The sequence below is a fragment of the Thalassophryne amazonica genome, chromosome 12 (assembly GCF_902500255.1).
Source record: "Thalassophryne amazonica chromosome 12, fThaAma1.1, whole genome shotgun sequence".
Lineage (NCBI taxonomy): Eukaryota > Metazoa > Chordata > Actinopteri > Batrachoidiformes > Batrachoididae > Thalassophryne > Thalassophryne amazonica.
In genome coordinates, this window is record NC_047114.1 from 24,521,613 (window position 1) to 24,538,444 (window position 16,832).

At 41.2% G+C, this 16,832-nt stretch overlaps 1 protein-coding gene across 4 annotated transcripts in view; it reads left to right on the plus strand.

The window, feature by feature from the left end:
* Nucleotides 1-16,832, plus strand: part of LOC117522086 (CREB-regulated transcription coactivator 1-like) — a 75,874-nt gene that overhangs the window by 36,688 nt on the left and 22,354 nt on the right. For 3 of the 4 annotated variants that reach the window (XM_034183459.1, XM_034183460.1, XM_034183458.1), the window contains exons 10-12: nt 1,399-1,491; nt 3,210-3,308; nt 10,850-10,954. In XM_034183459.1, the coding sequence (XP_034039350.1) occupies nt 1,399-1,491; nt 3,210-3,308; nt 10,850-10,954 (297 nt within the window). The remainder of the gene's footprint in view (nt 1-1,398; nt 1,492-3,209; nt 3,309-10,849; nt 10,955-16,832) is intronic. The other variant, XM_034183461.1, reaches the window with a different exon arrangement.

Sequence of the window (16,832 nt, forward strand, 5' to 3'; positions counted from 1 at the left end):
ACCAAACTGTAGGTGGGGAGAGGTGGGGGTAAATGGCGTTCACCCTGTCTAGCCGTCCATCTCTCCATGAGTGTTATTCCTCCCACATCAGTTTGTGGATTTCATTAAAACGTATCACAATAGTAGTACATCGTATGAAGATGAGCATGCTGGAAAATCGTTGTGGTCCATTGTCTTCAGGGGGACATAATTATACTTTTGTTGTTGTTGTCATATTTGTCTGTCCTTGTATAAATCAATATGTTGAGCTCTTCAATACATTTTAATTCAGGTATATCACCACAAAGATGTACTTCCACCAGTGTACATTATAGTACAACCCCTGGCAAAAATGATGGAATCACCGGCCTCGGAGGATGTTCATTCAGTTGTTTAATTTTGTGGAAAAAAAGCAGATCACAGACATGACACAAAACTAAAGTAATTTCAAATGGCAACTTTCTGGCTTTAAGAAACACTATAAGAAATCAAGAAAAAAAGATTGTGAGTCAGTAATGGTTACTTTTTTAGACCAAGCAGAGGAAAAAAATATGGAATCACTCAATTCTGAGGAATAAATTATGGAATCACCCTGTAAATTTCCATCCCCCAAATTAAAACCTGCATCAAATCAGATCTGCTCGTTGACATTGACCCTATGCCATGACATTGATCCTATGTGTCTTTTTGCAAGGAACGTTTTCACAGTTTTTGCTCTATGGCAAGATGCATTATCATCTTGAAAAATGATTTCATCATCCCCAAACATCCTTTCAATTGTCCAAAATATCAACGTAAACTTGTGCATTTGGTCCAGAGTTTAGACACAGCTGACTGTGAACAACCAACATCTTTTGCAACATTGCATGATGATTTACTCTCTTTTAAGAGTTTGATAATCCTCTCCTTTGTTTCAACTGACATCTCTCGTGTTGGAGCCATGATTCATGTCAGTCCACTTGGTGCAACAGCTCTCCAAGGTGTGATCACTCCTTTTTAGATGCAGACTAATGAGCAGATCTGATATGATGCAGGTGTTAGTTTTGGGAATGAAAATTTACAAGGTGATTCCATAATTTTTTCCTCAGAATTGAGTGATTCCTTATTTTTTTCCTCTGCTTGGTCTAAAAAAGTAACCGTTACTGACTGCCACAATCTTTTTTTCTTGATTTCTTATAGTGTTTCTTAAAGCCAGAAAGTTGCCATTTGAAATGACTTTAGTTTTGTGTCATGTGTGTGATCTGCTTTTTTTTCTACAAAATTAAACAACTGAATGAACATCCTCCGAGGCCGGTGATTCCATAATTTTTGCCAGGGGTTGTACATGCAAGCAGCTGTTAGGGCAGCATAAGGGTATTATTTTGTTTGGCTGGTCACGGATCTGTTGTTTTGTCTGATGTGTTGTTGCGCTCCCTCCAGGCAGCCATAAATGCCATGAACCTTGAGCAGCAGCTGTCCCAGTACACCTTCTTCAACCAGCAGCCATCATCCCAAACGCATCAGAGCCAGTCGGTGAGTCACCCACCAGCACTCTGTCTACAAAATCTTCATTAGCTGACATCCATTCTAAAGCCCCTTTCACCCTTGTTGTGTTTCCTCTTACATTCTTACTTCGTGGCAACACATTTGTATTCAACAGCATCTCTGATATGGAAAGTTTGGTCCCACTTTTGCTGCGTTCCTGATGGTAAACTGGGAAAATCCAAGTTGGAAACTTCCACACTCTAAAACGTGTGTTCACTTGATGAATTCAGAAAAAAATATGGATGCGTGCAGGAACCTGTTCAAGGATTGTTGTTGAGACATATAAATATGTTAATACAGCTGCTTGCTGTGGGAGAAAAAGATGTAAAATATGTCAGATGAGTGTTGTATTTGTACTTGCAGTCTGGACTCTGTGATGGTATCAATTATTGCAGACATCTTTTCAAAAACTGTAACACTGGCAACCTCACTAATACGTATAGAAAGAATATAAACAGATCATGGAATAAGTATGAAGAATTTGATATCCATTAGGGATGGGTGATATAACCTAAATTTAATATCACAGTATTTTTCAGTTTTTAGATGTTGACGGTATTACACCATGATATTCCTGATTTCGTAATATATGGCCCCTTTAATAATAATTTATTTGAGCAAGAGTTTAACTGGACTATTTACATTTTCAGATCTGTTCCTTCAAAGTTAAACTGTGGATGAGAAACTTCATGAATCAGAATTTTACAGATTTACAGTCAACAAATCCATGGCCACCTTTAATTAATGACTGTTAAACGAGTGTGTGGCGCAGAGCTCCGTTGGTTCACACAACAAAATTACAGTTTAGCAGTCTTTCAAGAGCGTTACATCTTCATTCAAAAATGACTTTATACCCAGTTACATCTATTTAAAAAAGTATTTAACAGGTGTTGTGACTTATATGTGGGCCTCAACAGAATAAGAAAAACAAATTTTGCTGCATCACAATGATTGCACCTTTCCAAATTATGGTTATTTGGTGCTATTTTTATTTGCATCCTTTAAAAAAAATTCTCCCCTGGTAGGAGTGGAATCAGACCCAATATATAAACCTAAAAATCTAAATATATAAATCCTTTGAGACTTATGTTTGCCTTTTCATAATATCTTTATGTCTTGTGAGTCACAGAGTTTGGTTTAAGTTTAGCTGTGGAGTGTTTGGAAAAGTGAAGAGCAGAAAAGTTACTTCTTCTAACCTGACAGCATCAATGTGATTTGTTTTCTTTTTTAATCACGGGAAGAAAAAAAAACAAAATTATGTCTGCAACCTGTTCCTCAGTCATAGAAACTGCAATAAAAGTTTTTCATTATTTTGCTGGCACAATGTCAACATGAGTCCCTATATACCATTTTTCTGTCCATTTTTTGTTACGTGCCGCTTGAAACACCTGTGAAAAATAGGCGCTGGCTCTCTTCTCTATAGGCGCACAACAGCCGTGACTTAAGACGTGTTGTCTGGGTCGCTTCCCACCTCACGCATGTGTTGTGCAAGGTATAATCTGTTAATGCCTGTGCTGAAATGACACTGACATGACAGCCACCACGCACTCAGAGCACAGCCAGTGTGTTTCAGGGAACATGGTGTTGTTGATTGTAATGCACAATCCATGTCGTCGTGTACTGTGACACTGGTGATGACTATGACATGGTGTACCACCCACTCCTAGTGTATTGGTACTGATTGGCCGCTCTCCCCTAATTTGCAGCAAACAGGTCTGATCCAGCTGCCGTCACCAGAGACCTCATGTTCCACAGCAGACAGCCAGGCGTCTTCACACACAGCCATGACCATAGACATGAACACGGTGAGCGACACGGAGCTTAGTGTTGTTACGGTGTGGTTTCATTCTCATTTGTCCTGAAATGGTGTTTAAAATGACACTGTGTTGGTTAAAATGTTTCAGTTACTTTTTCAGGCCCCTTTTATATTGTGCATTATTCATCATGCTATGAAAAGCTTTTTCTGCCAAAATCAAATGTATATCCTGTATATGGTTTGCTGTTTAGACTAAATTTCCACACCGGAAAATTTTGATTTTAAAATCCACATATTCTGGTGGGCAATTTTTTAAATTTCTTTTAAAAATTTTAAAGACAAATCTTTTCAGATTCATTAGTTTGGACTTGGTGTTCTAATCCCTGAAGTTCCAGCACTCTTCTGGTCAGAGCAGAGTTATTCTTAGCTGTGGCCTCCAGATTGGAGGCAGTGAATTGATACATCATCAGTTGTGTACCTCGGCATCATCCCTCGTCCTCCTGGTATTTTATCACAAGAGACCTTTCATCAAGGCACACCCACTGCTGGCTGATCAGACCTGGGTGTGTGTCAGAAGGTTCAATCCTCCCCTTTGACTGCAGTCCTCTGAGCCAGCACTCTGATCCCAGCTACCCTCAGGAACCTTGTGGTGGAGCTGGCGATGAAGCCTCTGCAACCCACCTCAACTGGATGCACTTCAACTTTGCAGTATCTTGCTGCAGCTTCAGCTACCAGGTCAACATAGGGCAGTTTCTTGCATTCCTCCAAAGGGACAGTCCGCTCGATGATGAAAGCACATTGACAGGACTTTGACCAAAGGATCAGATCTAGCCATAAGTTGGTAATTGCGATCTCAGGTGGAAATATGAGTCGCTGGTCCAGGTTAGTGCACATTTTCCAATCTTTAGCTCCATGTAGTAGGCTTTAACCAGGAGACAAGAGGCTTGATGCTTGTTTTTCTCCCTCCTGGATGAAAGATGTAAATTGTGTGAATCTGTCCTGGGTATTGAGAGGCAAAGCTGCCAGGCACTATAGTACCTGTTTGTGCCTCCACATGTGTCTGCCTTGTGTCAGGCTAGTCCAGCATCTAACTGAGATATGCTTGAGTGATGCTAACACTGAGCACAAATGACATGCTGGATCTTCTCTCAGCCAGAGATCTAGCTTGGCAGGAGAGGGAAGGATGTCATACATGGCTCTGATGATAAAGCTCAGCATATTAGACTCCATGTTCCACAGTCAGTGTGATTTTCCTCCTCTCAATGGCAGCTCATCTCATCCAGCACCCTTGCTTGGTTTGAGATAAGGCCCTGGAAGACCTTGTAGCTTCCTCTTGGTGGTGCACCTCTTCCACCACCAAGACAAGAGCCGATGTTCATTTGGAGTAGCATTTTGGAAGGTAGGTCTTAGTTTTCTGAGGCCTAATCCATCTCTGCCCTGTTGGACGTGGCCCACTATGTCCCAGTGTTGAGAGGCAGGTTTTGCATCCAACACTGCACCCGCATGTGTCCACCTTTTCCCTGTGGCCAGTGTTAGAGCACCTCCTCTTACCACAGGGTCCTGGGATTCTGACAGTGTCATCTCCACCAGACCGGCGATAGGCAGCAACAAAACTTCATTCCCATAGAATCCTGTGCTTCTGAAGCATCTCTGTAAACCAAGCCATTTCCTCACCTGTGCATTCACCAGCCTCTCCAAAAGCTTGGTAAACGACAAACTGATCTCACATATGGAAATTGGTTATGAGCCGAAACTGGAACTGGAAACACCAGATCTTCAGCTTGCCTCGGAGGGCAGTGCCGTTTATCTGCTTCAGACCACTGGTTGTATCCTGCCCGTGCTGCTCTATCTGCTGAGAGTCTTTAAACTCTGCATTATACCATCTTCAAAGGCTTTTGATGGGCTTGTTCAGAACACTTGGTATTGCCTCGTCATTGATGGAGAGCTTTTCATCAGAAAGCTGGCCTTTTACAATGGACATGCTGTGGAACTTACTGAGTTTGATCTCCATTTCAGCCCATGTAATGTTTCCCTGGAGTTTGACCAAAAGGCATTTGTTGCATACTTGTTGCATACATACATCAGTATATGTTCTTACTGGAAGAAGCCATGACCCACTATACAAGTGTTGACCTCCAACCACCCACCTTGATGCACAGATGATGAGCTGCTTTGCCATGGTGAAGGCTGGTGTTGAGATGCTACAGCCCACCATGATGCCTTTCTTGAGATGTTGCTATCCAGTAGTGTTTTTACAGAATTGGAGGTCTTGATTTGGCTGGCCTTTAAATCCTCTCCAGAACCTGGAAGAAGTTGAAAGCGAGCCACAGGATCTCATGAGACACTGACCTAAAGACATTTGCAAGGTTCAAGAACACCACATGGACGTTTTTCTTTTCCTTCTTGGCAGTCTGGATCTGGTGCTAGATGGCATTAGCATGCTCGAGACAGCCTGAGACACCATGTATTCCTGCCTTCTGCACTGTCATGTCATTGAGATTGTTGTTCTGCAAGAACGCTGATAGCCTTTGGCCAGCAGTGAAGAGAAGATCTTTCCCTCCACGTTCAGAAGGCTGATCTGGTAGAACTGACTTATGGCTTAGGAGTTTTTCTCCTTGGGGATTACTATCTCTCCTGCCTTTTCCCATTCTTTAGGCACAATTCCTTTTTCCCACACCACTCTCATTAGCTTCCAGAGGTGTTTCAGGATGCCATGGGTGTTCTAATACAGTTTGTTCAGGACGCCATTGGACCCTGGGGCCGATGCTGCGCTTGCTTGCCCCTTTTACTGTCAACCACCTCGCTTCATGTAGATGGTCTTGTCTCCAACCATCATACCTTTCGTTGTTAGAATAGTGGTCCTCAGGTATGAATCTGAAGTTGTGAAAGGTATATGTGCGCGTATGTATGTATATATGCATTTTTGATTAGAAGTGCAGCAGGAAGGAATGTGTTTTTGTAGAGCGAGGCATGCCCTTCAGATCTTGGCTCTAGCTGCTCCACTTGTGCTGCAGTGGGAATGTGTTTGGGTTACTGCAGTAATCAGCTGGCCTACATTCTCTTCATCTCGATTACAGTTTGTCGTGGGCTTTCGTGAGACACTACAGCAGTGTTGCAGGACTGCAGCCTGATTTTGTCAGTAATGTGAATGCGAAACATATTTTCTGCTTTGTCTCTTGTTTTAGCTGTGCAACAGCATAACAACATAATATGCTCAGTTTCTTAAGTGCTAAAACAAGTGTGTTTTAATATTTATCATAATGACAATTTTGACAAGTTTACCATTTTTCCCCCTTGTAGTTATTGTGTCATATTTCTAAGGTCAAATCAAATAGTACACAGTGTGGTTTGATTAAAGCTGTGGTTATGTCAAATACAACGTGTTATTCATTTTCATATGAAGATTTTTAAATATAAATAAGAGTTAGCTTAACTTAAGGTTAATCAAGGAGAAACCATCAGTGCTGAAAAATGAATCCAACGCGGAATGTCAAAAACATGTAGCTCTTAGAATGGCCATCTGAGGCTGGTTCCAAAATTGAGTCAATCCCCATATGGGCTGTTTCACAGTCAGGGTACACAAGTATGTGTCACTGGCACCAAAAAAAAAATCAAAGTGGTTACTTTGGTCAAGGTATTCATCCATATCTAACTGCTGACTGGGGTACTTAAATGCCCAAAGTTTCAGACCTGCCAGATGTTTGCATATATGAGCTCACAGATATGATCTGCTATAATTTCCGGAAAGGACTTTATTTTTTTCACTAAGGTTGTTGTGTAAATTATACAGCGTAAGATTTGTGCAATCTACCCATATATACTATCTACTAAAAACAGTTAATGGTAAGTATGTACTCACAGTATAGAACTGCTACTGTGTTTCTGCATTCTCAAATAGTGATGGACGTTAAGCATTTCTGGAGAGGGCAGTTTTTGACAGACAGAGAGTAACACTCCATTATTATCACTTTACCGAGGCGTTGCTAGGGCGGTATAGTATATTTACGTCGATGCTATCTGGCTATACCCACCCGCTGTGCGTAAACAAATGACGTCATAGCACGCGCGCAGCCCAAGAACTGTCCGCAGAGGAAAACATAAAAAGGCGAGAAGTGTGTGTGTTGGTCCCAATATGGATATTACGGATGATTTTCTCATGGATAGTACAATAATGAACAGCGCAGCCAAAGCAGCCAGCTTGATGAGGACGCACTGCCGAATTCAGAGAGCAGCGCGCGCCAGCCGACATGACAAAAGTTAAAGTGAGCCAACTTGTTATGTACGCGTTACGTGTTGTGTATCTCAGTAAAGTGATAATAATGCAAATAACATGCTGTTGTCGTGCGGTATGCATTTCCTGAGTTTCTCCGTTCATGGTCAGTTGCCCGCAATGACCGAAATTCACCCTCGTCTAACTCGGGCGAATATCGGTCATTTTGGGCGACTGGGCATGAACGTCGGGCCTCTGAAAATGCATACCGCCCTCCAAAAGCATGTTATTGTATTAATATTAAAGACATTTGAGTGAATTAGGTACACATCCTTTTGTGGTGTCACAGATAGTAATTACCTCTTTCAAACAAAACATTATTACTCACATAACACTGATGCTTGAGTCTGAAATTCACTCTGTTTCTGGAGAGGACATTTTTGACAGAGAAGACATTTTATTTATGAATACCTGTTTCAAGTCGTTTCCCCACTGGGCAATGATCCTGGGAGTTAGACTGTTGTACAGTCAGCTTTGATAGGGAAACGAGTCCATTTAGTGGTTACCTACTAAATAAATAATAGCGCATCCCATTATAATAAAACATCATGAAAATGATACAGATATTTTGGTAAAAACTGGTATAATTAGAGTTCTGTTGGTACACAAATGTGGATATCAAACCAAATGACCATTGCTGCTGATGGACCAGTAGTAGTTATCCATGTATGGCAAACTAAACTTTGTTGGTCATTTCCACCTTGTCATTAAACCAAACTTTATCTTTAAAATCTACTTATGTGCCCTGATTGTGAAGCAGCCCATATAGCCTTGTGTCGTAATGTCCATTTACAGCAGAAATAAGCATATTTACAGACTGGTACAAAAATAGGTTTTGGTAGGTAGTTTTCTGAGCAATTTCGACTTTAGCCCAGGATATCTGGATCAAAATTCTGTATACATCCCCGTAAGTCATATTCCTCCTTAGGAGTCATCTCCAAGTGTCTGAAGGTACCACAAGCAACTGTAGTCTAATCCACAAAAGCACAAGAACCTGGGGATCATGTAGACTTTACATCAGTGAGGAAGGAGCTTGAAATTGGAACTCTGGTCCAATCAAAGCTCAGGATCAAAACTAAGGAGGTATTGGAGGAGTTTAAAACATCAGATACACGTGATACACATGATATCACACCAACACTATGAAGTAAAATTGTGTTGACCATGAAGGAAGCCATTACTTTAAATTAAAATAAGAAATAAAAAAAACAGCTTTTTGGATGAGGAATGTTCTCTGGTCAGATGAGACTACATTTACATTTATTACATTTATATATCGCCAAATCACAACAAAGTTGCCTCAAGGCGCTTCACACAAGTAAGGTCCAAACTTACCAAGCCCTAGAGCAAGAAGGAAGAAACACAGGAAGAAACCTCAAGCAGAACAGACTCAATGAGGTGACCCTCTGCTTAGGCCAATATTACAATATTTTTACAAAGTTTTACAGAGCTGAAGAAAGAGAAAACAGGAATTCAAAACATCTGCTGCATCAGCTTCTCGTGGTCAATCCAGCATCCCATTGTCTACAGACGCCACAACCGCTAAAAGAGAATGGTTCAACCACAATAATCAGCACTCTGTATGGATGAAAAAACTGGATTAATGGATGAAGACCCTGTGCTTCACTCGGCACAAAGTGGCGCACAGTGCAACACAGGTCTAATACTTGTAGTTCCAACCCAATGCTGTTGTGGTTTTCAGGCCCAGCACCCACATAGTCTCGATACTGACTCTATTTACACAAATCTGGCACCCATGGGTGTGTTGGTCTAAAAATGGAGTATGGTCAGGTGCATCTGTGGTATCATCTGGCACCATAACACGATTACAACACAGACCAGCAAAAACCTGGTCTCAAGTCCAGCACAGACCTTTCCTGTGATTTAAAGGTTGCAATACACATGCACCTTACAGCATTACGTTTGTGAACATTGCGCTTGTTGGGATGCACATTAGCCCATGAACACAGCTGAACTGAAAACAGAACTTGATGAAATCAAAGTAAAAACTAATAGAAAACAAAAGTGTAATATCTCTGATTTGATCCATAAGTTCACTCTGCTGTTGCTCCTCTCTGGGGTTAGTTGTGGGGGCTGTGTGCAGATCAGGTGGATGAATGGGGGAAATTCAACTTTCACAGTGGGTCTAAAAACAACAAAAACCTAGACTGCTGATCACACAGCATTAATCTGTGCTTTGATGCAAACACACCTTACAAACACTAATCACACACTCCGACTTTAACAGGACAAGAAAGTCCGTCTGTGACAGCGTGCACAGAGAGCACAGCTGCAGTTTGCAGTTACAGTCAGAGTGAGCGCTTTTAATCTTACTTTAAAACGTGCTGCAGGCGATGGGTGTCTGTGTGGACCCTCTGCAGGTGTTTTGTGGTAGTTAGACAGCGATTTTTGTGTGATTTGGGTCTCTTGCCCGTTCATTTGGCACACTTTGTGTGCACTGGTTTGTGTCCTCATTGGAAAACCCATCACGGCTGTGTTCATCCTCTCATTACCAATATGCTGCCATTTGGTGTAATTGTGTTTTAAGTGGAATAACAGATGACACTAAGATTAATTTTATGCTGTGCAGGAACACGCCCATGACCAATTAGGTGATCTTGTTCCCCACGCCTCAGTTTGTGCTCCGACTTCACACCCTCTGAATATGAAATTGGAGTTTGACTCAAGCAAATCCAGTTGTGCTTCACATTTTAGACATTGCGTGATAGCAAGTCATCATAGAGCACTGAGACTCAAAGAACACAATCGCAAACATTCAGGGAGCATCATATTTTGCTGGAAAAGAGATTGATGCGCTCCTCAAAATAAACAACATCGTTGAGAAGCAGCTTGAGTCTTCCAACAGGACAACAATCCCGAATGCACCTCCATAGTCGTGGCGTGATGATTTGCAGAAAGCAGAAGTTGACATTAGAATCGACTTCATTCATTGCTTGGTTATATCAAATGTATGAAGGTGGAGAAATTAATTTTCAAAGGTTTTAAGCGAGGTGTATAGAAACGCATGGCCTCAGCTGTACTTAAACATAATCACAATTTTTGTGAAGCTTATCGGCTGTAATTTTAGGGTAACTACACCCGTCTACATGAGCGCTTTGTGTCAGTCTGTAATATGTGCTGTGACAGACGGGTCCCTGTCCAAATACATTTGGACCTGCTTGTATTTTCTCAGTTCAGTCTGAACTGACACTGGAAGAAGATGAACGCACTCCACGGAGAGCGGCGATGAAGCTCCGAGCCTTATGTGAGCACAGAACACTCGCCTGTGTGAATAACTGAAAATTATCCTCTTGTGTCAGGCCTCCTCCCTGCAGCAGTACCGCAGCAGGGTCGGATCCTCAGCCAATCAGTCTCCGACCTCCCCCGTCTCCAATCAAGGCTTCTCACCTGGAGGCTCACCTCAAGTAAGGGCGTGTGAACCAATGGGCTGCTGGCTCAACGTCCTTCACATCGTGGATGTGTTCTGATCGTTGCTGAGTGGAATTATGTGGCCGCTGATCTGTCAGTAGATCTGGGCAAAAAAAAAAAAGAGAGAGATATTAAATCAACAGGATAATGTTTTCTATATTGTTGGTTTGACACATAGTTCACAGTTCCACAGTGAGTTTCTTGTTCATAAGTATTTATACAGTGTCCACCTGCACACTAACACAATGGAGTTGTAATTAAACAATCAAGATGTGTTTGTAGACATTCAGCTTTAATTCAGAGGGTTTAATAAAAGCATTGCTTTAGCCATTTAGCAGTTACAGACATTTTTATATGCAGTCTCTGTGTTTTCAGGGGCCATAAGGAGTTGGTCAAGCTGAATATAAGGATTACTTTTAATACAGATCATCACTTTTACAGCCAGTTTTCTTTAGTTCATGGTGTGATGAAAGTGACCAAGTCACTGAATGGATTTTGGAATTTGTTTTCAACAATCACAAAGAAATACAAATCGTATGGTACTCTATGGTAAATTTGTCTGGAGTAGACTCTTCTCAAGAAGGAGACAAGTGAGGGAAGCCACCTATGACAGCTCTCTTCATTGCAACTTTAAATTGTTGCTACTCAAGTTACAGCGTCTTGTTGGTGTGGCACAGAAAAGGATTTTCATACACGAAAACAGATCAAATATAAACTTGTCTCCCATGTGACATCTGGCAAACTGTAGCTGGAAGTCATTCGATGTTCCGCTGCACTATGAAGCTGTATACAACAGAGAAAACTTGCACTATGCAGTTTCTCCAATCACAGCCACAGTCACCTACAACCCCTTAAAAGTTGTCATGGGTGATTTGGTGGCTTCCTCACTAGTCTTCTCATGCAGTCACTCAATTTTTGAGGACTGATTTATTATGCACTATGTCCAGCTTCCACGGCGTGAAGCGGGTAACAGTCCGTGACTTCCTTTGGACAGGTAGCCACTCCATCGCAGGTTATTACCCAGCCACGGCCGGTATCCAATTTACATCTTGGCGGACTGAAACGATACACATTAAGTGGCTTGTCCAAGGACCCAGACAGGTAGCACGAGCAGGATTTGAACAACTGTTGTCTATAATGGTTTTTGTTAAAAACCATTACATTAAAGCCTAAAGTCTGCTCTACAAACACATCTTGTTTCATTTCAGCTCCATTGTTTTGTTGTACAGAGGCAACTGTCCAAATACTTATGACCCAACTATAAGTGTGTGTGTGTGTTTGGGGACGGGGGAATATCATCCCCACACAGGTTTGTGGATGTGATTATAACAGCTGAAAGTTCTGATTTGTAGGACAGTCTGGTTTGTACTTTGCCCAGGTCTGCACGTCACGCTCGTTAACCACTCCGTGTCGTTGATGTTGTGATGTAGCTGTGTCTTCCCGACCCGCTTTTCCGCTGCTTCCGTGATGTTCTCATTGCATCTCGCACTGCTTTTCCCCCGTGCTGACATATCTGACTCTGCACTGATGTCTTGGAGTTCTTCAGCAGTTTGTGATGGTTGTCTTGTTACCCCAGTGTATCTGACAGAATGTCATAAATGTCGTGCTGAGGTTGATCAGTGTCATTGAAACTGAACAAACTGGTGTATAAAGATAAACGTGTTTCATGGTAGCTGAGCTTATTCAGCTACAATAATGACCCATCAGGTCGTTATTGTAAATAAGAATTTTTTCTTAATAACTTACCTGGTTAAATAAAGGTTAAATTAAAAAAAAAAAAAAAATTCTGATTGAGCTGACTGAGCTCAAACATGGTAGTGTTAATAATACCTGTCTCATTCTCCTGATAGGTTTTTTTGTTTTTATAAATCTACCCTTGCAATTTGTTTTTCTGAAATGGTGTTTGTGCACATTTAAAAGATATCAAGGGTAGAAACAGTGTGAAAAGGTGAAATGTTAATGTAATTTCTAGTCAAACTATCTAATGCGCACTTAATATAACATGTAATCACTTGACAAGTAAAATTTCAGTTAGATATAAATAAATAACTTGTTAGACATAACTTAAGTTAAAGGGTCTTGGAGACATCTTGTTTCTTGTCATATCTGAGCCCAACCAAGCATTTTACTTATTTTTTTTTTTTGACTCTGTAAGATTTTTGAAGTTATTTGTAAAATAAAATAAAAAAAAAAACTATATTTTTTGAGTGAAAAGTCAGTTTTCTCAGCTAAAGACCTTATTTTGGACTGGTGGTTGGCTCTCACTGCGGTATTGTATCACTTCCTGTTCCGGAGCACAGCTGTGTTTTTCTGTATCTGTTAGCTGTTTAATCTGCGCAGTTAGATTGATCTAGTTATCTAGATTACGATTTGTTTCCCAGTGTAATCTTTACGTGCCTTAACTAAAGCACTCATTCTGCTGAATCACCTCTAAATTATTTACACATTATTCACTTTGCGTGTTTTTAGGAATCCGCTAGCTTAGCGTAGCTACTAGCTCTTAGCCGATTTAGCATGGCGGCTTCTCCTGTCTCTCCCGCACTTTTCTGCTCTGGGTGTGAAATGTTTAGTTATTCCTCGGCCTCCTTTAGCAGTAATGGTACTTGTAATAAGTGTAGCTTATTCGTAGCTTTGGAGGCCAGGCTGGGCGAATTGGAGACTCGGCTCCGCACCGTGGAAAATTCTACAGCTAGCCAGGCCCCTGTAGTCGGTGCAGACCAAGGTAGCTTAGCCGCCGTTAGTTCCCCCCTGGCAGATCCCGAGCAGCCGGGAAAGCAGGCTGACTGGGTGACTGTGAGGAGGAAGCGTAGGCCTAAACAGAAGCCCCGTGTACACTGCCAACCCGTTCACATCTCTAACCGTTTTTCCCCACTCGACGACACACCCGCCGAGGATCAAACTCTGGTTATTGGCGACTCTGTTTTGAGAAATGTGAAGTTAGCGACACCAGCAACCATAGTCAATTGTCTTCCGGGGGCCAGAGCAGGCGACATTGAAGGAAATTTGAAACTGCTGGTTAAGGCTAAGCGTAAATTTGGTAAGATTGTAATTCACGTCGGCAGTAATGACACCCGGTTACGCCAATCGGAGGTCACTAAAATTAACATTAAATCGGTGTGTAACTTTGCAAAAACAATGTCGGACTCTGTAGTTTTCTCTGGGCCCCTCCCCAATCAGACCGGGAGTGACATGTTTAGCCGCATGTTCTCCTTGAATTGCTGGCTGTCTGAGTGGTGTCCAAAAAATGAGGTGGGCTTCATAGATAATTGGCAAAGCTTCTGGGGAAAACCTGGTCTTGTTAGGAGAGACGGCATCCATCCCACTTTGGATGGAGCAGCTCTCATTTCTAGAAATCTGGCTAATTTTCTTAAATCCTCCAAACCGTGACTATCCAGGGTTGGGACCAGGAAGCAGAGTTGTAGTCTTACACACCTCTCTGCAGCTTCTCTCCCCCTGCCATCCCCTCATTACCCCATCCCCGTAGAGACGGTGCCTGCTCCCAGACTACCAATAACCAGCAAAAATCTATTTAAGCATAAAAATTCAAAAAGAAAAAATAATATAGCACCTTCAACTGCACCACAGACTAAAACAGTTAAATGTGGTCTATTAAACATTAGGTCTCTCTCTTCTAAGTCCCTGTTGGTAAATGATATAATAATTGATCAACATATTGATTTATTCTGCCTAACAGAAACCTGGTTACAGCAGGATGAATATGTTAGTTTAAATGAGTCAACACCCCCGAGTCACACTAACTGTCAGAATGCTCGTAGCACGGGCCGGGGCGGTGGATTAGCAGCAATCTTCCATTCCAGCTTATTAATTAATCAAAAACCCAGACAGAGCTTTAATTCATTTGAAAGCTTGTCTCTTAGTCTTGTCCATCCAAATTGGAAGTCCCAAAAACCAGTTTTATTTGTTATTATCTATCGTCCACCTGGTCGTTACTGTGAGTTTCTCTGTGAATTTTCAGACCTTTTGTCTGACTTAGTGCTTAGCTCAGATAAGATAATTATAGTGGGCGATTTTAACATCCACACAGATGCTGAGAATGACAGCCTCAACACTGCATTTAATCTATTATTAGACTCTATTGGCTTTGCTCAAAAAGTAAATGAGTCCACCCACCACTTTAATCATATCTTAGATCTTGTTCTGACTTATGGTATGGAAATAGAAGACTTAACAGTATTCCCTGAAAACTCCCTTCTGTCTGATCATTTTTTAATAACATTTACATTTACTCTGATGGACTACCCAGCAGTAGGGAATAAGTTTCATTACACTAGAAGTCTTTCAGAAAGCGCTGTAACTAGGTTTAAGGATATGATTCCTTCTTTATGTTCTCTAATGCCATATAACAACACAGTGCAGAGTAGCTACCTAAACTCTGTAAGGGAGATAGAGTATCTCGTCAATAGTTTTACATCCTCATTGAAGACAACTTTGGATGCTGTAGCTCCTCTGAAAAAGAGAGCTTTAAATCAGAAGTGTCTGACTCCATGGTATAACTCTCAAACTCGTAGCTTAAAGCAGATAACCCGTAAGTTGGAGAGGAAATGGCGTCTCACTAATTTAGAAGATCTTCACTTAGCCTGGAAAAAGAGTCTGTTGCTCTATAAAAAAGCCCTCCGTAAAGCTAGGACATCTTTCTACTCATCACTAATTGAAGAAAATAAGAACAACCCCAGGTTTCTTTTCAGCACTGTAGCCAGGCTGACAAAGAGTCAGAGCTCTATTGAGCTGAGTATTCCATTATCTTTAACTAGTAATGAGTTCATGACTTTCTTTGCTAACAAAATTTTAACTATTAGAGAAAAAATTACTCATAACCATCCCAAAGACGTATCGTTATCTTTGGCTGCTTTCAGTGATGCCGGTATTTGGTTAGACTCTTTCTCTCCGATTGTTCTGTCTGAGTTATTTTCATTAGTTACTTCATCCAAACCATCAACATGTTTATTAGACCCCATTCCTACCAGGCTGCTCAAGGAAGCCCTACCATTATTTAATGCTTCGATCTTAAATATGATCAATCTATCTTTGTTAGTTGGCTATGTACCACAGGCTTTTAAGGTGGCAGTAATTAAACCATTACTTAAAAAGCCATCACTTGACCCAGCTATCTTAGCTAATTATAGGCCAATCTCCAACCTTCCTTTTCTCTCAAAAATTCTTGAAAGGGTAGTTGTAAAACAGCTAACTGATCATCTGCAGAGGAATCGTCTATTTGAAGAGTTTCAGTCAGGTTTTAGAATTCATCATAGTACAGAAACAGCATTAGTGAAGGTTACAAATGATCTTCTTATGGCCTCAGACAGTGGACTCATCTCTGTGCTTGTTCTGTTAGACCTCAGTGCTGCTTTTGATACTGTTGACCATAAAATTTTATTACAGAGATTAGAGCATGCCATAGGTATTAAAGGCACTGCGCTGCGGTGGTTTGAATCATATTTGTCTAATAGATTACAATTTGTTCATGTAAATGGGGAATCTTCTTCACAGACTAAAGTTAATTATGGAGTTCCACAAGGTTCTGTGCTAGGACCAATTTTATTCACTTTATATATGCTTCCCTTAGGCAGTATTATTAGACGGTATTGCTTAAATTTTCATTGTTACGCAGATGATACCCAGCTTTATCTATCCATGAAGCCAGAGGACACACACCAATTAGCTAAACTGCAGGATTGTCTTACAGACATAAAGACATGGATGACCTCTAATTTCCTGCTTTTAAACTCAGATAAAACTGAAGTTATTGTACTTGGCCCCACAAATCTTAGAAACATGGTGTCTAACCAGATCCTTACTCTGGATGGCATTACCCTGACCTCTAGTAATACTGTGAGAAATCTTGGAGTCATTTTT